This window comes from Lates calcarifer, linkage group LG11 (genome assembly GCF_001640805.2).
Source record: "Lates calcarifer isolate ASB-BC8 linkage group LG11, TLL_Latcal_v3, whole genome shotgun sequence".
Taxonomy (NCBI): domain Eukaryota; kingdom Metazoa; phylum Chordata; class Actinopteri; family Centropomidae; genus Lates; species Lates calcarifer.
This window is the reverse complement of record NC_066843.1, coordinates 10,516,702-10,538,751: the sequence shown is the minus strand read 5'-3', so window position 1 is coordinate 10,538,751 and position 22,050 is coordinate 10,516,702. Positions and strand designations below refer to the sequence as shown.

At 44.1% G+C, this 22,050-nt stretch overlaps 4 protein-coding genes across 4 annotated transcripts in view; 2 read left to right on the top strand and 2 right to left on the bottom strand.

Moving 5' to 3' along the window:
* Positions 1-6: 6 nt before the first annotated feature.
* Positions 7-5,489, top strand: LOC108886163 (glycerophosphodiester phosphodiesterase 1). The gene is made up of 6 exons (XM_018680852.1): positions 7-619; positions 1,417-1,592; positions 2,031-2,136; positions 2,505-2,597; positions 2,680-2,891; positions 3,673-5,489. Exons 1-6 carry the CDS (start codon positions 359-361, stop codon positions 3,818-3,820), a joined length of 996 nt encoding a protein of 331 aa, XP_018536368.1. The 5' UTR covers positions 7-358; the 3' UTR covers positions 3,821-5,489.
* Positions 5,490-6,003: 514 nt separating this feature from the next.
* LOC108886164 (MAPK regulated corepressor interacting protein 2) lies at positions 6,004-11,192 on the top strand. Its single transcript, XM_051074150.1, has 5 exons — positions 6,004-6,539; positions 6,679-6,748; positions 7,251-7,390; positions 8,554-8,658; positions 10,788-11,192. Exons 1-5 carry the CDS (start codon positions 6,485-6,487, stop codon positions 10,856-10,858), a joined length of 441 nt encoding a protein of 146 aa, XP_050930107.1. The 5' UTR covers positions 6,004-6,484; the 3' UTR covers positions 10,859-11,192.
* Positions 11,193-11,313: 121 nt separating this feature from the next.
* On the bottom strand, positions 11,314-18,034 carry trap1 (TNF receptor-associated protein 1). Its single transcript, XM_018680851.2, has 18 exons — positions 17,791-18,034; positions 16,971-17,141; positions 16,780-16,862; positions 16,519-16,659; positions 15,986-16,057; positions 15,618-15,778; positions 15,396-15,505; positions 15,216-15,289; positions 14,962-15,117; positions 14,578-14,698; positions 14,376-14,445; positions 14,076-14,223; positions 13,768-13,953; positions 13,482-13,620; positions 13,291-13,376; positions 13,031-13,176; positions 12,856-12,928; positions 11,314-12,262 (listed from the first exon to the last, which is right to left on the bottom strand). Exons 1-18 carry the CDS (start codon positions 18,017-18,019, stop codon positions 12,161-12,163), a joined length of 2,268 nt encoding a protein of 755 aa, XP_018536367.1. The 5' UTR covers positions 18,020-18,034; the 3' UTR covers positions 11,314-12,160.
* Positions 18,035-18,592: 558 nt separating this feature from the next.
* The window catches only part of crebbpb (CREB binding protein b), a 30,897-nt gene continuing 27,439 nt past the window's right edge, over positions 18,593-22,050 (bottom strand). Inside the window, 1 exon segment of the mRNA XM_051074140.1 lies at positions 18,593-21,956. Within this exon segment, the coding sequence (XP_050930097.1) occupies positions 19,602-21,956 (2,355 nt within the window). The 3' untranslated portion in view covers positions 18,593-19,601.

Genomic DNA, 22,050 nt, shown 5'->3' with positions numbered 1-22,050 from the left:
TTTTACACATCTCTCCCTAAGCAGGTCACTTTATGCTGTATTTATACACATAGTGATATGAAATTGTGATTTTTTATTTTTCATGTTTTGACCGGATGTTTCTCCTTTTTTCCCCCCACACGACATTAACAATATAAACGACGCTCTCTCTCTCTCTCTCCCATCCATCGTCTACACAATCTCGAAGTGAAACTGCAGATTCTCGGTCATCTGTGTGTGATCTGACAGCTGTCTGACCCACCAACATGTAGTCACCAGAGTGCTGTCAGCAGAGCTCCATCCACATACCATCTCTCTGAGCAACGACTCTCATCCTCCGGTCCACTCGCAACATAAATACCTCGTCCTCCTCTTCACCATGCTGCAGATCGGAGATGAGGTGATGTATTTCTCGGCGGTGTTTCTGCTGGTGCTGTTAGGGACGAGGAGCGCTACGGGAGCTTCTCTCCTCACGGCATTTCTCTACGTCTTCATGGTGATGTTCCGGTTCCCTCCGGTGCCAGCGGAGCAGGCCAGCCGCGTCCTGCGGCCCAGGGCTCCTTCAGGCGGCGTCCCGATGGTGGCGCACCGCGGAGGAAGCCACGACGCTCCGGAGAACACACTGGCAGCGATCAGAGAGGTCAGGCTGACATGCAGGCATCTGTCCTCTGGTCTGATGGGAATGCGGAGCTGTGCATGGGCCTCGTGCAACAGAACGAATATATTGTTCTATATAGAAATGTAGCGCAGATATTCAGCACCAATAAATTATATATTTAATTATGTAAGAATATAGAGCACTACACGTGCAAGGGAGTCCCTAAAGAAATGTTATAGCAATTTCATGAAGGTTCGAAGATTTTGTCCGATGATAAATATATAAATACATCGATAGCCTTGGTAGTTGCTGACGGTTTGCATGTCGTGACTTCCCTTTTGTAGTGTAAGCAGGGCACCACATCCACTATTCTGAATGGTCAGGGAAGTTTAATTTTGGATAGGTTCCAATCAGCCATTGCAGATCAGAGGCTCATTATGCTCCTCAGCTTTGTATAAAATGAACTCAACATCTTCATGATGAGCTCTGCAACTGCAGAACTCTGGATTCGCAGACTTCTGAAGTCCTTGCACTCACACTTTCTGTTTTTGTACATCATCTCCTGACTGTCCCACATGCCGTTATCACCCTGTGCACCACTCTTTCCAAAATCCCTCTGAGATTACACCTCTTACCTGTCTGATTCCTTCACCTCAGGATGAGTTTTTTTTATTCCAACACCCTATTGTTCAGCCTCATATCCTATTAAAAAAAACATCTGTATCTCCTCCTCCAGGCAGATAATGAATGTGATGGAAAAGTGGGCTGTCAGTACATTTCCATTTTGCAAAGATAGCTGTCTTTTTGTCTTCTTGTCCCCTTGTGATTTCTTGTTCTAGGCCAGCAGGAACGGGGCAACAGGAGTGGAGCTGGACCTGAGTTTCACGGCCGAGGGCGTGCCGGTACTGATGCATGATGAGACTGTTGACCGCACCACCAACGGCTCTGGACCAGTTAGCAAACTGCAAATTGTCCAACTAAGGAGATTAGATGCTGCTGCTCATCACAGGCTAAAGTACGCTTCAAAACAAAGTCACCTCAGGTTGCCTTGGCTTGTGATTTCATGCTCTGATGAAGAAACTAAGGACAGTATGTCCATGAAATAAGATTCACTTAATTGGAAATCTGAGAGGATGTTCTTGCTTAAAAGGTTTGAGTTGCAGAGTGTTGTTTTCATATAAGTGATCCCTTGCCCTTCACAAATATGTCACCATTTAAAGATTTTGGCACTCTCTTATCCTACTGTATTTGCAAATCTCACTTAGTTTTGTGCATATCTGAGCATATTCGCACCTGTGCGTCGCACTTTAGGGAAAACATTTTTTGGTTTAGAAAGACTTTGAAGAAGGGAACAAGATAAATAGACTTAAATGTGTGCAGTTGATACACTAGAAATAAAACAACTGGTCTTGGTTTTACCTTGCAATTCGGTTCTGGTTTCTCTCGTCCCCAGGGACAGGTTCAGTGGAGAGAGGGTGCCAACTCTGCAGGAGGCTGTGGAGGAATGCATCAGACACCAGCTGACCATCTTCTTTGATGTCAAAGGTCAACCTGATAAGGTGCTAAATATAGGGTACTGACATAGCATATAAAGTAAGAAGTCAATTTTTTCACATGAAAATCAATGGGTAATGATGAACTATCGCTCGCTAACTTCCTAACTCACCTGAGGAAAACTACGCTTCCTGTATTCATTTAGATGAAGACATGCTCAGTGCAGTGATCAGAAAGATTTAAGTCACAGTTGTGTGTCCGTGCATGTGTACAACCAGCCTCTGAACCACTCAGAATACTTCCTTTTTTGAGATACCTTACGAGGAAGCACAAATACTAGTAACGTCATCAAATAAGCCTGGATAATATTGCATAGCTACACAATGTTCTCTCTAGCTTTTATTGAATATTAATACTTTCTCCTCTTTTCCAGGCTGCATCAGTGCTTCACGAGATGTACAAGAAGTTCCCTGTCCTTTACAATTCCAGTATTGTTTCCTCCTTTGAGCCCAAAGTTATCTACAAGGTAACGGAAATGATGAAAATGAAAATGCTAATCATCATCTTTGGAAGGTTATTTTAGGTGATATTACCAACATTTCCAACAGATGCGTCAGACTGACCCCAATGTGGTCACGGCCCTGACCCACCGCCCCTGGAGACTGAGCCGCTTTGGTGACGGCACTCCTCGGACCCTGTCAACGTGGGGTCAGCTCTGGACGGGGGTTCTCGACGTGTTGTTGGACTGGGCGCACCACCACATCCTGTGGAAACTTTGTGGGGTCTCTGCCATCCTCATGCAGAAAGACTTTGTCTCACTGTAGGTGAAATCTGAAATGTTTTATCACTGCATTCTTGAAAATTTCAAGAATGAAAAAAATATGCATTCTGCACTCAAAAGGTCTAAAATGAAGATTCTTTCTATGTAAGAAAATTGATCTCTTTTTCAGTCTACACAGATTGCTGCTGCAACACATTGTTTGCCCCATGTAACCATATTAACTGCAGTTAGTCTTGACTGAAAATGACAATGAAAATAGCAAAATACAAAACTGCCTCATAAGCAGCAATGTGCACCACAGCTCTGAAACTGTTGGACCTGGAGTCACCAAACTGCAAAGTTGCTCTTTGCTGTTTAAAATGGTTTCATTTGTTTGGGATCGAAACTGCAGGCCATCTTCTTAGTCAGAAGTTCCCAAACTGCTATCATAAACCCCCAAGGGCTCTCAAGATAAATATGATTTATCTATCTATCTGATTAAAGGGAAAACAAGGGGAAAATGTGTTTCTTTACACAGCTTGTATAGACTTTGTCTAACTTTTCTCATATTGTGTTTCCTCATGAAATACTGGATACTTTCATCAAGTCCTGCCTCAAAAAATCTTTCAAATGAAACAACCTGAGAAGGAAAAACCACCCTTTTGTTGAACTATGCACAACTTGTGGCTACATGAGTTACATACAAACATTTCTTTATTTTATAAGGTCATAGGCCAAAAAGGTTGGGAACCACTGTTTTTTATATCATGTACCTCTGGCTGTGGGTCCTGCTCCATACTCACCTTATTCTCTCGTCTTCCCTCTCCTTTCTTTCACTCAGGGACTATGTTCAGTACTGGGCGGAGCGAGGTGTGGAGGTGGTGGGCTGGACCGTTAACACCGCTGTGGAGAAAGACTTCTACCAAAACCTGCTGAGGATCGGCTACATCACTGACAGTTTGCTGGAAGACTGTGATCCTCACTACTGAATGGTCTCTCTCTCTCTCTCTCTCTCTCTTACACACACACACACATATATATATATGGCACTTTAAGACATACAGGGTGATCAAAAACTTTGAAAAAATTTAATGTTTCACAGCTTCCCAGTGAACAAAGTATAAGATGGAAATTCTTTGTATTAGCCAAAAAAAAAGAGAAAGAAAAAAAATACCCATTCCATTATAACATTTCTCAGTTTCTTCTCTTTTTAAAGAAAATAAAACACTGAAATATTTACAGTAGATAAAGTTTAATTTAAGGAGGAAGGAAGCTGGAAATTTGGTGCTAATGAGCTCTGTAGTGGCAATCAAACATCCCAAGCTTTATAGAAACATATACATGATTTACAGTAGAGGTAGGAGCACCTGTAGCTGGCATACAGGTAATTTTCCCTTTAAATCAACAGGTACATTAGACCATGAAGGCTAAACTGTCCTTATCCTACTACCATCAGCAATACTTCCAACTCTCCTGGACCAGGGATTAGGATTACGCTACCTTAAAGATCTTTTCTACCTTGTGTGCTGATCTTTCAGAGGCTTTGTTGCATCAGTGTAAACAGATCTTGACATCATACAAATGCCTGCTATCATGGTATTTATTTAATAAGGAACTCTGTAGGATCTCTTGTGATTATCCTACAACCTAACGTGCATGATTGTTTGATTGTTCAGAAACTTGCCTCTGGTCATTATGCGCCACAGAAACTTTGCTGCAAGACATTAAAACCTTGAATGATTCAGCTGTAGGATGATGATAATGTAATGTGATCCAAAGACTTTCATCCTCGAGAGAAATGTTCTGTTGAGTTCTGCCACACAGGTGTAACTTGTTTGATACACGGATTGTGACTCACCACTGGAGGAGAAGAACTCGCTTTGCAAACAGGGCTGTAGACAGGATTTTAAAAAAACAACACACACTCTTGGATCCAGTTTCCTCCAGGTCCATCCCACCTGAAAAAGAAATGTTTGACTCACCCACTGGAAATCTCTGCACGCCTCTGTAAAATTACATTTCTTTCATGCAACACTCATTCATTCAAGATTTCAGTTATATTTCCTGTAAATCTTATCACTCCACATAAAGATCCCAAATGCTGCTTTGAATGTTTTCTCCATGCTGCTTTAGGGGAGAAATATTATTATTCCATTTTTTTAGAATTCAACTTTAACTTCATTGTTTTGCCTGAATACCCTCACATTTAAGGCAACTGACAGTAAAGATGATCAGAATCAGCCTTAAAAAGCACACTGTGTGCAATTTATCTGTAACTGCAGAATGTAAACTCCCAGAAAGTCCCAGGAAAAAAAAAAACGAACAGAGGACGTGGCATAGGTGTGCTCAGTTGTATCTTACGTCCTGTTTATGATAAAACCAAAGTTATTGAATGAGTTCCTTCAGGGCAAAAGGTTTAACAAACTCATCTTGGTGACAGCTTCTTGGTAACAACTTGTTCTTCTGAGGAAAAAAACAACAACACTTCTCTTGCATTTCCTCTTTTTTTCATTTCCTGTGGTGTCATCAAAACATTTCATCTTTCTTATTTGGCTGATGGTAAAACTTGAGAATGTAAAAAAACCAGTTTGCAAAACTGATAAAACTTCATAATGTCTTTTAAGTGACAACCCAAAGGTAATAAATTTGTAAAAAGTATTAGTGTATTTGTATAATTTCCACTGGGTGCCTTTGTCCACTCACTTTTTAATTACAACAACACAACTTCACTACTTAAAATATAGTAAGGTATGGTTACATTGTAAACAGAGATGTGTGTTTACAGCACCTGACTTCTACTGTGTGTACTGTAAACACAGAAACGTTAAGCAGACAGGTGATGTTAGGTGCAGAAGGCAAATGACCCCTATTTAATAAATTCTTGGAGAAATTTGAGACTCCGTCGAGAGGATTTTATGCATTTTATTCTAAAAAATATTATATGTGTGTGAATTGAGGATCAAATAGTAAAAACTTTACTACAATAATTTGCCTCAACTTACATAGACATGAGAAGAAGAACACATTTACTTCACATTATGGGGATCCCGGTCTCGACCTAGTGTTACAGAGTCGTTAGAATCCCGGGACACTTTCTCTTTAAAGCGCCGGAGGAGGCGTGTGGGGACGTCGAGATGTGGTTGCGCTTTGACGGCGTGCGTCCTGTGTCTTATGAATGACAGCCGCTGATTTCAGGTTGTGTGACATTGTGCCAGTGCGGGACAACTCAGCACCAAAGTGACTTACGTTACACATATGTGAACTGGAGGGGGTCGGAGACGGCGGGTGAGGAGGAGGAGGGGGGAGGAGGAGGAGGAGGAGGATCTGCTCGCTGAGATGCGCCCCGGCTTCTGGTTTTACGCGGAGAGGAGCGTGGCGCGCGGCTGTGTTTTCCCCCCCGAGAGGTCTGTGCGGTCTCGTGTGAGTTGGCTTCAGCGTGCTCTGCCCTGTGAGTGAAACTTAGCCTGATCAGCTGAGCAGAGCAGCGACGCTTCTCACATCGACACGGTTTCTTTGCACCGACGGTTTCCCGCAGTAATGTGTTAAGACTTAACGCTCCTTTGCGAGTTGTAGGCCTGCTCCACCTGTATCTACTGCACCTGGCCCGCCGCTTCTGCTTCTTCTTGACAAAACTTCAAGTTTCCAGGTGACGCATGATGTACACAATTACAAGAGGTCCCAGCAAACTGGTCACCCAACGACGCACAGGTGAGAGACCGGACTTTAACAACCGAACGTTCAGCTGTGTCAGACAAACGTTCAGAAATCCATCAGACATGAATCCTGTTGGAAAACTAATGATCAGTTGTTTTCTGAAGCCAAGTGTGCACTTTCTCTTATTTTCTAGGACCTACACAGCAGCTGGACAACAAAATAAACGACTTCAAGCACAAGCAAACGTCTTGGAGTCTGCCTGAGTGAGTGATAAACTTTCACTAGTAAAGGAATCTGTTTAATGCTCTCTGCTGTGTGTCTGTGATGGTTGTACGTGTGTCTCATTTGTGCAGAGATCACACACATAAATTGTGTTGGTCAAAGTGTGTGTTAGTGTCCCGAAGGCAGCAGACATCAGCTGAGCAGCGTTGGTTCATCGGCACGAGGCCCTGAGTGATTTATAACACACCTTCACACTGTGGCTTCCCCAAGGTTTCAGCCTGCCCGCTGGGGCTGTTTTCATGCCTTTGAACCGACGGAGCTCTGTGAGTTTGACCTTGTGGGAAGGCGAGAGGTGGCTCATGGTCCTTCACTCAGCTGTTGCAATCTCTCCTACACAACCAACCTTGCTTGACTTGACTAAGGCCCAAGGGTTGACGCTTTTAAGAGACTTCCAGCTGGGAAATGAGAGTAATCGAATCATGATTTTTTTTTGTAAAGCCCAGACTACCTGTGACATGTTTTCTTTCTCCCTTTACCCATCAGCCTCCCTGCACCCAAGATAGTTTTCAATCGCCTCAGCGGTAAGAAGTATCATCACCCAGCTCCGGCTCTCCCCGCAGACAACCAGCAGGAAGAGAGTTTCACCGCAGCGCACGAGGAAAACGTCAAGTTTGTCTATGACGGTAAGGAAGTGAGTGAGCGGTCTGACTGGAAATATGAGAGGATGAGACAACACAAGACTTTTCAATTGTTTCACTGTATCCAGCCCCTGGCTGGCTATTTTGTGAATGACACTGTTTTACTATCAGAAGAACTGCTAAACAGTCTCTCCCCCTCCTCCTCCCAGACCTCACCCACACAGCTGCTCTGACACTGATAGCCATGATAGAAATGCTCTCACACCCACATATCATGCTCCTCATGACCCGCACAGGCACCCACGTGCTGAAGGAAACAGCACCTTTTTGTTTTTTTTTGGCTGTGACTTAAACTCATTCTGAAGAAAGAGACTTGTCGTCTGTTTTGAACAAAGGCAACAAAAGCTCCTGATGGGATGAGGGGGTTTCGGGTAAAACTCTACACAGTGACCCAGTTTTGAAGTGTGTGTGTGTGTGTGTGTGTGTGTGTGTGTGTGTGTGTGTGTCTTTTTAACATTCACAGGCTCATTCAGTCTCCAGGAGACTTCATTTGGCTTAAGTTCATGTTTTTGGTGTCCTGTGAGTTGTTGGCTTTGAAGCTCCGACGCTGCAGCTCATAAACAGCTTCAGTAACCTTGTCATTGAGTGGACAAGGACACAAAGTTGCCCCTCCCCCCTCTGCTGTTCGTGCCCGATCCATTCTCTTTAACTCTCAATGTATGATTTAAACAAACGTATCCATTTGAGTTGCTGAAAGTCGTGACCTGGAGGCAGCTAGCAGAGATAAAATCAATCATAGTTCACACACACACACACACACACACACACACACACACACACTACATGTGACAAGTCCGCATGCTGCATTATTTGAAATACAAATGTTTGCCAGGAGTGGCAGGCCTTTGAAGCAGTTGCCCTTGTGGACTTTACTTGTTTGACACTGTGGGTGTGACACTAGGGGTACAGGACTTTTTTTGTTTTTAACATTAACTAAGATCATTTACTGATACCTACTAATAACATTCTTAAATGGACATATTCTTATTATATCCCTCTTAAATTTATTCCCTTAAAGGAAACTGCACTAATACAAATATACCTGTGTTAAATCCTGTTTTCTGTACTCTGATCTGACATTCAGTATGATGGACAAGCAGTGGCTTATAGGTGCTAATGTTGTACTGACTGAGTTGTTGTGTTTTCAGCCTGGCAGGAGGTGGTGCAGCAGGAGCAGGGGCCCAGCCAGGGTCCAGAGGAAGCCCAGGGAGCAGTCCACTATAAAGATACCACTCCCAGCCCACACATGGACAGTGAGTACAGCTTCTCCTCCTCCTCACAGTTTTCCTCAGACTGCACCCTTCTCTTCAAGCAGCTCAGGTTCTCCGGTTATAATATAATTGTTAATTTTAAGGCTGAACTGAGCAAGGTTTTTATGTAAAATATGCCACAAATATTCAGTCTTTTATGATAGCCCACATGTCTATAATTAGTGTAACCTGGACAGCAGGTTGCATTGGTTTACGACAGCCAGCCAACTAAGGATTAATGGAGCTGCCTCTGATCCTTCCAGCTGGAAGAAAACTAGCAGAGGTCACAGGCCTGTCTCTCCTCATTGTCCAAACTAGATGTGCCAACTCTGTTGACAAATTTAGAAATACTAATTCAGGTTGCCTACATTATTGCCACATCATACAAGCTGACAGGAATTTGTCAAAACAGATTAAAGACACAAGATAACATATAAGACACACCATGCATCAAGAGAAAATGTCTATGTAGTCTGTAGTTTTCAGTTTGGATTATTATATATTATTATTATTATTATTATTATTATTATTATTATTTGAATACACAGATAACAAAAAAAGTTTGTTTAACTTAATTCATTCACCCTGGTAAGCAATGTACAGTGATGTCAATGTCATATTATTCTGCACAGCATGTGCAGGAACAATTCGGCGTTGTAGTGTTCAATTGAGAGTTTTGATTGATTTTATTTTGAAAGTGAAGACCGGAAGTGGTAGAATGGTATGATTTTTGCAGTTACGTGAAATTGATGGATATAGACAATGCAGTTCCACATTGCGGCCACAAGAGGGCAGTAAACACTTGCGAGATGCTGATACACGGTTTGTAATCGGTTTAAGGATAATGTCTGTATTATTCTCGCTGAAGAACGTTGCCGTTTTAATCTGTAAATGCGGCCACTGTGATAAAGTTCCGTTTGCTTCGGTTTGGTTTGGAGAAAATATGGAGGGTGCTAGCTGTGGTGCTAGCACATCTGCCTCGGACACTTGTATGAACATCGTTAGCAAGTACAAGTCTACGCACCAGAAAACTTTATCTGAAACGGTTGTTAAGTAACACGATTGTTATCAGTGTAAATGCTATTGTTGTAAGTTGTAGTTGTGGTAATTGGTGACATTTTGAGATCGATAACGATTTAAATAAGATATGAATGGCGAGTGTAGAACCCATGTTTCATGGGTGGCTGCATTTTCTCGTTGTGACCACAAGAGGGCAGTGAATTTCGCTATTGTAGACACACGTAAAGCAAGATAAAATAAGGATAGTAGTACTTCCGGTCATAACTGTCAAAATAAGACAGCCACTAGGTTAGGTTAGTAAAACGTTAGCTATCTCTCCTTGCAGTTTTGCGTTAAAGTAATTCAGAAGTTACTGGGGAAATATAACAAGAATAAGAAAATAAATGGAGAAGCCGATCTGCAAATGTGGCCACTATGTTTAAGTTTCGTTTGCTTCAATTTGGGTTATCTAAGGAAAAATACGGAGGGTGCTAGCATGCTAACGTCTGCCTGTGACACTCGTATGAAGGTCGCTAGCAGGTACTACTGTCTACACACACAAATCTTTCTGTAAAGCAGTTGTTAGGTAGGACAATTGTTATCAACGTAGATGCTATTGTAAGTAGTAGTTGTAGTAATTAGTGACACTTTGAGATCGATAACGATTTGAACGAGATAGTAATGACGAACGTTGAAGCCGTGAATTTTCTTGTGCTGTAGTTCCTCATTAAGACCACAAGAGGGCAGTGAATGCTACTATTGCAGACAGTATAAAGTTAGATAAAATAAGCATACAATATACAATTACTTCCGGTTAACTGTCAAAATAAGACAACCAAAAGGTACTAAAGGTTAGCTAAACGTTAGCCATCTCCCCTTTGCAGTGTTGCGTTAAAGTATAGCAGTATATAAAGATTATATGGATACTTAAAATTGTAGTGGTGTTTTCTTTATCATGTATTATTTATTCTTTTATTTCCAATTTCCCATAGCGAAGGTTTCTTTCTGTATTTCATATCTCAGAAGTGTTTTTGATGTGAAACAAACATTACAGCTTCACAGGCTAGCGCCATGGTTAAACTCTTTTAATGGGGTCTTGTGGTACAAATACCTTTTTTTATTTTTCTCTCCAGACTTTGAGCCTATTGACCTGGATGAGTGGTGGGCTCAGCGCTTCCTAGCCAACATAGACAAGCTGTCCTGACACTCTCCTGGGATTTGTGGATCTTGACAGAAGGTCAGGAGGTGAGACCTGAGGCAGAACGGCTCACAGAGAGGATACCTGGGAGCAGTGATGGGTCAAAGTGCCCTGATATGATTCCAATGGATGGACAGCGCTGGGACGCTGACATAGAAACCACAGAGAATCGCCACACTTGAACTCTATCCTTTTAACTCCAACCTATCCAACACTCAGTCTGCTACAGCCTGGCACGCTGATGGACAATGTCTTGAAGGTGAGGTTTTTCTCATCCTACCACCCTGAAAACTAAGATGTCATGCTACTTTGAAATACAGTAAAATTGTATTTTCAAGAAGCTCTGAATTGGATTTTTTTTATGTCACAAGAATGGATCCATGTTTGTTCACCTTCATTTTTTTTAAGGCAAATACACCACCAATAGCTCCAGAAATGTATACACAGTATTTTGCTTTAGGTTCACTTATACTAGGTACTTTAATACAAATGAAACCTGTCACAAATCCACATTTGACCACTGGCAGTTGACAAGTCACATTTGCAGTGGACTGCATTTTTTTGCCACATTTAAGGTATTGAAAACAAAGGGTAACAGCTCTATTCAGCAGTCAGAGGTACATCTTGCATTTCTAGACAAACTGATCTGTTTCCTGCCACTGCTCCAACAAACACTTAAGACCAATGCTCATTAGCTGTTATTACACATGGCATTTCAACAGGATCTTAAAATGTGATTCAAGAAATCAGACTGTTTCACATCCACTCTTTTGGACTCATCCTCATCTGTGCTTTGTTTGTAGCTGGTTCAGGACGCTGATGTCACTGAGCCTGATCAGTTATTTTAGTTATTCTTGGGTCTCGAAAACAAGATGGCGATGTCGGAAAAATCCTGTTTTTAGACGGCAATGCATGAAGATGCATGTGTGAGAGTTACACTGAAAAGACCGTTGTAACCATAACCTTCATGACAAGCCTGTATTATAGCAGTCCTTTAAATTATATGACCAAAATCTGAAGCGCCTAATGAAACAGTGCTGAGCAAAGAGCGCGACAACGTAGAAATGTTTAAGGAAAAAGGTCTGTGGGATGGTGCTAGCAGTTCATCTTTCTCCAGCCTTTATGTGTTCTCCACAGGGGGGAATGAAGTACACCATAGGGGAAAGAGATGTGATATTACGGCTTCAGATGAGGCTTGTAGTGCTCCTTAGAATTTTCAGTTCTCCAGCTTTCCAGGCCTTTCAGCTGCTGTAAATGCTTGTCATCAAAGCCAAGTCAGTCTACACTGTTCATGTCTGCACATAGCTCTCAGTGCTTCTCCAGAGCTTTAGTCAGCAGATCGTTGAGGCGGGAAATCATTGGTCGGGGATCATCATTCAGGCCTGCTGCGATCATGGCGTTGTCATAGATCTGAAAAAGATAGATAAAAAGAAGATGTTTACATTTGTACTGGTAGGATGCAAAACAAAAGCCAAAGCCTCTAAAACTTTAGATGATAAAGTCAAATTTAGTTTCTACAGCTCTGATTCAGCAACTGTCATGTCAAACTCCGCTACTGAGTTTCTTTGTTCAGCAGTATTCACCAATTGACTCCAGTCACTTCCACTAATTGAATGCTACTGTTAGTAAAGCTCAACAATCCCTGCATATGTTTTCAATTAAAAGCTGACCAGGGATGGGAGCTACTGAAAAGCTATTACTGTAAAACATCAAAACAGAAAGTGTTGAGTTTCCTTGCATGTAATTTAATAGAAAAAACTGCAAAAGTAACTAGACTGCAGATTATTAGTGAAGGAAAACTGTACTTCTGTTAAAGAGGAGAAAGAAATCTTGAATTGGGACATGAAGTTGTTTTTGAACTGGGGGAATTTGTGCTGTAGAAACTCTTAACAGGACAACAGGTAAACACTGAGGACATTTTGAGTTTGTATTAACGCCAAATTAAAACAAGAGCAGATCAGAAAACATAGAGACTTATGACAGTACTGTATAACCCACAGTACCTGTTCCAGCAGCAGTCCAGCCAGTTCAGAGTTTGTGTCTTTCAGTGCGTGCAGCTTCTTGATCAGATCATGTCTATGAGGTGGTGGAAAAAGTACACGACAATGAGAGCTGGGCATAAAACCCACATAACTTAAAAGTTATACCATCATCTGGTAAAATCCATCCATCTCTCACCCTGCGTTGAGCTCCAGTGTGGGCTGCAGTATCTGAGCTCTCTCCTCAGCGGTGCGGGCCAACTGCTGGGTGCGGAGGAAATGGCGGGCAGCACCCATTTCCAGCACGGTGATCATAGCTGGGTGGGTGTCCAGACGTGGAGTGAGCTGAGGGACGAGAGAGAAAATGTATCATACAAACATGTCTATAACAAGTTACAAGTCCTCCACCATCACCCTGTGAAATTCTGAATTCTAGACACACGTTAGTCTTAACTTTACCTTTATGTTGGTGACTCGAGGACCCAGAGAGTTCTTCATCCAGGCTATGAGGTCATCAGCCTGCTCCTGTGTCAGACGCTCAGAGGCTACAGAGGAGAAAGGACAATAGGGTCAGGTTTCAGGATTACAGCTGTGACACCAAGAGGTGCCCTGCTACAACTAGAACTTGAGATATGAGGGGGAATCCAGACCTGGTTTGCTGTCCTCAAACTTCTCCTCCTTGTAGTGATCTACCACGATGTCAGTCTCCACCGAGATCAGCTTCTTCTTGTCAAACTCCCTGAGGTGGAGCAGGGTCAGCTCATCGAACTGCTCGTAGCAGAACAGCACCTGTGCACACACAGAAAAAGACATGACATGATTTCCACTGGAAATGTCTTTTTTTTTGTCTTTTTTAAATCAGCTTCTCAGTAACAGAACCCTCTAAAACTGATAGACATAATTTGATCATCACTATGAGTCACATCAGCCTCTCACCTCCATGTCTTTCTGTTTCATGGCCTCATAGTAAGGGGAGTGTTCTGCAAGATGGCGGTTGGGGGCGCACAGGTAGTAGATGTTGCGTGTGCCAGCCTTCATTCGAGAGGCGTACTCCATCAGGTTGGTCTGCTGGCCCGCTGGCAGAGCAGACGACTCAAACCTCAACAGCTTTGCGATATCCTCCTATAGACACAGCGGGGAGGAAGACTGCTGCTGTTAACAATAGCACATTTTTCTGGTGCGTTCAACACTGGTCTCTCACATCTTTATGACTTTTTCCCTTTAAAAACCAAAGACTATGTCACCTTGACGTCTTGTTCCTGGGTGGTGACGATGCCCTCCCTCATGAAGAGGCCGTAGTCCTCGAAGAACTTGTTGTATTTCTCTGGTTCCTTCTTGCTCTGGTCCAGCAGGAAGCGGATGATCCTCTGCTGCAAAACGTCACGAAGCTTCCTGAAGCCAGAGGTGATGGTAGAAAAATGATTTGTGAGTTAACAGATGGTAAATATTTTTTATAAAAGTAGATTCTGGTGAGAAACACCATGGTGAAAGACAAGTGATTACATCTAAATCAAAGACTATAAGATGTGAAACTGGTGTTCTACCTGATGAGGGCGCTCTCCTGCAGCAGTTCTCTGCTCAGATTCAGAGGGATGTCCTCACTGTCCACCACACCTGCACATACACACACACACAGTGTTTAGCTCAGCTCTAAAGAATCAACAATATCTTTCCCTTCAATCCATAAAAAAATGTAAACACACAGCTCCACCAGGAGCAGGTGGAGGCAGTCAGGAGGATCCAGACCTCTGAGGAAGCGCAGCCACTTGGGCAGGATGTCAGCCGCTTTGGTCTGGATCAGGACCTTCCTGCTGTACAGAGCCACGCTGGAGCCCATCTCCCTGCTCACGTCAAACATGGTTGGCTTCTGTTGATGAATAAATTCTTTTGTCAAACATCAATTTGATAAAATCCAACTTAACTCATAACCACTCAAAAAATCTGTCTGGAGTGAGAACTACTTAAATTAACAAGACCTAAACACAGGATGGTATTATTGAAGTGCTTGTTGAACCACCTTTGGGTTTGGTAGTAAAAATGGATTCCCTTAAAATTTAAACATTTTCAGTGAAAACTCAGCTGAAATAAAGTTTACAGAGTCACCACTGTGCACAAAACACTCATATTCACCGCATCAGGGACGTAGAAGATGCTTCGGATGTTGAGTGGGGCATCAGCGCGGTAGTGCAGCGTGTAGCGGGGCTTGTCGTAGGCCTGGGCGACGTAGCGGTAGAATTCCTCATGCTGCCAGTCACTAATTTCTTTAGGCTCCATCATCCACAAGGCCTGAAGGGAGACAGATGTCAAACAACAATTATTTTCAATATAAGTTCACTGAGTCTTTGGATTAAGAGGAAGTGAACAACAGAACCAAAGTGTCTCACCTGCAGAGTGTTGAGCCTCCGTCCATTCAGGAAGATGGGGAAGCTCACAAAGTTGCTGTACTTTGTTACAACATCTGAAAGAGATACAGCAGCTTGTAATCACATGGAGTGGCTTCGCTTCGGCAATACAGTAATGAATATGCTCTCTGCAGTTTAGTCAAGCAGCTTCACCAGTCATACCTTTGACTCTGTCCTCAGAGGAGAACTCCTTGCAGTCATCCTTAAGGTGCAGCACGATCTTCGTTCCCTGTTGAACCCCACTGGCTTCGGCGATCTCAAAAACTCCAGAGCTGAGGGAGACAATGACAGAGAATGCCTGAGGATCACATACTCATGCTTTTCTCTGCTGTAGAACAGACTCACACAGAACAGAAATAAAACACTTCCTCTTAATGCTCTTACCCGTCTGAGGACCACTTGTATCCGGGTGCATCGTGCTCAGCAGAGCGAGAGTAGACGTCAACACGGTCGGCCACCATGAAGGCAGAGTAGAATCCAACCCCGAACTGACCAATGATGGTGCTGCTGGCCTCTGCCTGGTTCTGCAGAGCGTCCAGAAATGCCTAAAGTGTGGAGGACAGACCATTATTTTAACTGAGAGATCAAGAGGATACATCAGCTTGACAAATGAGATACACAAACCTCAATTTTATAAACTGAATCTACATATTGGACAAACATGTCATATCCACACATAAATAAATAATATGAAGAGGAACGAAAGGGTGTTTAACCAAGACAAATGGAAGGAGATCTAGAACAACAGTCACCTTTGAACCGGAGCGGGCGATGGTCCCCAGGTTAGCCACCAGCTCCTCTTGGTTCATTCCCACACCAGTGTCCTGTGAAGAGCACAGAGAATCATAGTCATTCAAAAAGAAATATTCATAGGTTGCTGTACAATATTCCTCCACCAGGTGGCAATCCTACTCAAAAACAGACCAGGAACCAGAGTACAGTATAAACCCTTTAAACACTGCAGCAGCAGCATGACTTTTCCTTGTGTTTCCAATTTATTTCACAGACTGTGATGTTTCAGATATATTTCATTTAAAAGGCTACAGTGGGACTATCCATGTCATTTTAATGCACTGCTGAGCAGGTGAGTAAAATAAGCTGTTGTGGGCCTAAATGTGGCTCCAGGAACTCATCCCCAAAGTGGGAAGAAAATAGCATAAACAAAAGCAGAACTGGTGACACAGGTAAACAATACATTCTATTGCAGTGGAAAAGGGTGATAATCTTGTATGTCTGACCAAAACTCAACATGGGGCTAGAAGAACAACAACACGCAAAGTTGTACCTGGATGGTGAAGGTGCCCTTGGAAGCGTCAGTCTGCAGGTGGATCTCCATGGGAGCGGTTTCACCTCCTGCTGTGATTAGCTTGTGACGCAGTTTTTCCAAAGCATCACTACCATTAGAGATCAGCTCCCTGATGAACACCTGGTGGGACGAGGAAGAGGCAGGAAATCAGGCAGAGAAGAGCAGCTATAGTTAATAAACTTAAATGTCAGTCAAGGTAAGTTGTAGGTTCCTCTCCTCCTCTAACACAAATCCTCTTACCTCCTTCTCTGAGTACAGGGACCTAGCTACAATGTCCAGCAGCTTTTTTGTTTCAGCCTGAAATTCATGTTTGGAGAAGCTACCTGGATAAATCAGAGGTAGAACAACATTCAGATCATCTTAAATTTAATAAATGATTATCTATGAGCTGCAACATTCAACAATGGTAATGTCTCTAGCTGTTCCAGCACCTTGCACAGACTCTGTGTCACTGATGATGGTATGCAGAGGCTCCTCCTCTGGCTCCTTCTCAGCCTCCTGGGTGCTGTAGTAAGACTGCTGGCAGAAGCTGAGGCAGGGCCGCTGAGCGCCCCACACACTGGGCCGATTGCTCCACCTCTGCTGCTGTCCAACCTGCGAGCCTGATGACAGGGGGAGTAAGATGGTGAGGTTGCATTACACAGCAGCTCTGGCATTGAATTTCTGTGGTTTTGGTGATTTAAGAAAACATTTACTTACATTTACACAGTAAAAGTTAAAGTAAATGACTATTACTTCAGCTATTACTTCATTTGGGAAACCGATGCAGATTTTGTGTGCATCTTGTTACAAAAAAACACCCATAAAGTGGGCAATTTCCAAAGTTACTGTTTTATTGGCACAAAATCCATCACTGCTCATGTTAGCTTCTGCTATTAAAAACCAATGACTCTCTCAACATACATCGCGAGTAGTGTTTACAGGAAGAAATGTTTGTTTGCTCTTGCTGTGGGCGACCTTGCTCTGTTCAAACAGTAAGACTTTAAGACTGAAAAATAAAGTCAACAAAGTCTGAGTTTCAGTCTAACATAATGATGCAATAACTGAACATCTTAAGCAAACTTAACGATTTGACTTCACTTGTAGCTGTTATGTAGTTTCTCAGTGGGCTATTGGACTGACAGGCCAGCTTACAATGTTAAACTACAAGCTAGTACATTTAACATCTCACCGCAGCAGACCGTCTCTCATCTTGTGGCTGTCAAGCAGACGGCTAAGCTAACTCGGCTAAGGCTAAGAAACACAGCTCACCTGCAGTCAAGGAGCGCGAGACAGTTCTGCTGCTCAGCCCTCGTGCACATGGCGTTAGCCGTGAGCTGGTCCTCTGATAGGAACCAAGGGCGAACCGAGCCAGAGCAAGACAGCGGGACATGAGGGCGGACGAGGGTGGAAGACGGGTCAACCGACCGGGGGACACACGCCAAACAAGACGGCCAAGGAAAGACCCCGCGACTCGTGATGACGTCGGCACGGCGTCCATCGCGCTGCCTGGTGAAAAGTGGAAATTATTCTACCGATTGCAAATAATTTATTCTAAATGCACCATTTCACTTTGTTGATGTGTGTTTAAAACACGACTAGTGTTATCTGTACAAATTCATCCTTAATCTCGATCCCTTAATTATTTTTATTTATGTTTCTTAATTTGCCTTTCAAGGTCAAACGGTGATCAGCTTACATATCGTAAAATTAACAAACTTAAATATTTAAAAATATGTTGATGCTGACTAGAGCCAAAAAAGTTTTGCAATAAGATAGTATTTTGATGATCGATCATGATCATCAATCATTTATGTCTTTTCAAGCAAAAATGCCCAACATTTGATGGCTCCAGCTTTAGTGTGTTTTCCCTGTTTTACATGATAGTAAACTGAATCTCTGACTTTTAGGACTTTTGGCCAGACACAACAGCTATCCAAGACATCTATACTATACTATGCTTTACAGACCAAATGACTCATTGAGAAAATGACTGGCAGTTGATTAATATTAATCAATAATGCTAAGGTTGACCCCAACAGTTTTCTCCAAACAGAAAAAAATTGAAGCAGAGTCTGTGGCACACAGGTTTATTTAACAATATGGTATATAAGTACGAAATGAGCCATTTGAACCAGTTTGTACAGTGATTTCATTCTTATTTTCTGCATATTTACAGTACTGTCTAGCTGCATGATTTACATTAGAGAACAGTTCATCATCAATTCAAGTTTAATGCAAGAGAGAAAATGATGCACAAAACTCTCTCTGAATACAAATCAGCAGTCAAACAAGTTAATTTCCCACCACAGGCAAAAGAGGTTCAGTACTTAATGAGAATTTCTTTAGACTGAAGGAGAGACAAAGCAATTTTTAAACATCTGCAAGACAAATACTGGGCCCAGGCCAGTAAAAAGAACATTCTGGCACCTGTGAACATTAACAAGCTTCAATGCAGGTTTCTCTTACACCTGCATGTTGTGTTTGGGTGTGTGCAATAATTCCTAAATCTATACAAATACGTTAATCTCCCATAAACTCTGCAAACAGGAAAGAAATTAAGGCTTTCCCAAAGGCAGTCCTTTTGAAAAATGGCATATTAGAATAAATTAGCCAGGAACAGAGAAACTGAGCAAGAGGTGAAACCTGGCAAAAAATTCCCAGACAAATAATTTTACAGTCTTCTCAACACAAATACGATATTAATTTGCAAAGGTACAAAATAAAAAAAAGAATAATAAAGTGAAATATTTTTTGTTTTGAGAAGTTTTGTTAAAAAAGTCAATACCAGAGCATAACAAATGAAAAACAAATTAAAACAACACAAAGACCAGGGCAAATTCTTGCATGGCTGGTCTAAACCAAAAATATATTCTTTGTGTCTTTGTTGTCTTCTTTTCAACAGCAATTATTAAATCACTCTGTGTTGGAAGAAAAAGCAGTCCCTTGGTTTAAGGAAAGTTCACAGTCTGTAGGCCTCATATGACTCATTTGTCTGTATTTCTTTTAGCTTTTTACATGAGCAAGTACAAAAATTTCTCAGCTGAAAACAGAACAAGGCCTTTTTCTTCTGTCATGAAATGCTACAATCCTTCAACAAATTTCTCCAGCGTGTCTCCCGTCGTGTCACCCACCATACCCATGTCATTACTTAATCCCCCTCGGTTTGGTGTGTTAAGTTGTGGGAGCATGGCACTCTGCTCCGGTGTTCCCATGTGTCCCTGCTCCATGGAGCCTGACATGGGGCCTCCAAGGCTGGGGTGAGGAGAGCTGGAGTGGAGGGCGCTATGCTGGGGTGAGGGCTGGGGCTGTATCCGTGGGGAGGGACTGGAATGCGGGGGCTGCTGTGAAGGCGGACGGGGTGACTGCACTGGGGCTGGGGAGCGTACTTGGTTTCCCAGGGTGTTTGCCATCGTCTGGCCAGGTAAGTGAGCTCCTCCTTGGGCTTGGCCTTGTAGCATGTGGGGTTGTGGACTCATCGAGTTAGCCTGTGCTGGAGAGCCCATCTGCTGCTTCAACATCTGCTGTTGCTGTTGCTGTTGAAGCATGCGCTGCTGGAGGAGGTTCTGGGGCCCATCCATGCCCATACCAGGTTGGCCCATTTGCGATGTGGGAGGAAGCTGGCCCATGGGCCCTCCACCTCCTTGCATAGCCATTTGCTGCTGCATACGAAGCTGGGAATAGCTTGCTGGCCCTGGCTGCTGCTGGGGGAACTGACCGTGGCCCTGAGGCATGCCTCCCTGCTGCTGCTGCTGCTGCTGCGCCTGCTGCATCTGCTGCATCCTGAGCAGCTGCTGTCTGCGATACAGCTGGGGATTGCCATTTTGAGCAGCGTTCATCATCTGGCCTTGGGGACCCATGGGCGCCATGCCCTGTGGCCCTGTCTGCTGAGGAGGCTGCTGCTGAGGCGCCATCCCTGGTCTCTGCACCTGGTTTGCCATGGCTGCCATGGCCTGCATTCCTGCCTGGGACCCCAGCATGGCCTGAGGGTTCTGCTGCTGCCCCTGCTGCTGTTGCTGTGGCTGATTGGCCTGGTACTTTGCTGTCCTCTGTTTGATGAATGCAGCCATGAGGTGGGGGTTAGACTTGAGGATGTTGAGGACCTGCTGTTGCTGCTGGGGGGAGCTGGGAGATTTAAGAGTACGCAGTAAGTCCTGCAGGGCGCTCGGAGCAATGTTGCCAGGCATTCCCCGGGGCATGTTCTGCTGCTGTGGTGTCATGCCCTGCTGTGAGGGTCCCTGGGGAGGCATGACCCCAGGCATCTGGAGACCCTGTTGCTGAGGCATCATGGGCCTCTGCATGAGCTGGCCCTGCTGGGGCATGGGAGTTCCCTGAGCCTGCTGAGGGGCCATGGGGCCTTGTTGAGGTGGGACCTGCGGCTGATGACCCTGGGGATTCTGCATGGGATTCTGCATTCCTGGACCCCACTGTCCTTGCTGCATAGCCTGCATCACCTGGGGGCCCCGTGGCCCCTGCATCATCTGCATCTGGCCCTGCATGGACCCCATCATTCGTGGGTGGTTCATGGGCATCCCATTCATGGCATAATTCTGCTGCTGCTGCTGCTGCTGCTGCTGCTGTTGCTGTTGCTGTTGCTGCTGCTGCTGCTGCTGCTGTTGCTTCGCCTTGGCTACCATCTCAATCTGTCTGGCCACCTTTAGGGCTGCCAGCAGCGGTTGCTGCTGCTGCTGCTGCTGTGGTGGCTGAGGCTGCGGCTGCTGTTGGTGTGGCATGTTAGGCAGAGGTGACGGCTGTTGATGGAGAGGAGATGACTGAGGCCCTGGTTTGCCCTGTGGGACTGGTGTTGGGGGCTGGCTGCTGCGGCCATTGTTGGGGAAGCCTTGGGTAATATTGGCAGGGTTTGGTGGCTGCTGTTGTTGGGGTTGGTTGGGCATGGGCTGGGGGGTCTGGGGTGTATTAGGCTGCGGCACAGAGTTAGGGGTGTCGGGGGCTGCTGAGGTAGGTGGAGACGGCATGGGCATACCCCTTCCAGCCATGGTGGCCATTCTGCGGCGCATCATTTGAGCCTGCTGGAGCCTGTGCTGCAGCTGCTGCTGACGGAGTTTGTGCTTGATGTTGAGACAGAAAGGAACAGGACACTTGTTCTCCTGACAGTGCTTGGCGTGATAACAACACAAAGCAATGAGCTGTTTGCACACAGGGCAGCCACCATTGGTCTTGCGCTTGCAGCCCTTGGTGTGCTGAACTACCCTCTTCATCTTCTGGCATGAAGGCAGAGAGCAGTTGGCATTGCGGCATTGACAGGCGTGGACCAGGGACTGGATGCAGCGCTGGATGCTGAGACGTCGGCTCTCCTGAGGGCTCTTAGAGGCCTCTCCACCCTGACTGTTGCTGTCGTCATCTATACCCAGGCCCCACTTAACCATTTGGTGCTCATGGCCCTTAGCGTTGTAGCAGTTAATGCATAGGTCATAGTCCTGATGACAAGAAAGAAAGACCATATAAAGGTTATGTCAAGATTTTAAATGAATTCAAAACTGATAGAAATGGAGATTCCAAAACATTTGTGTA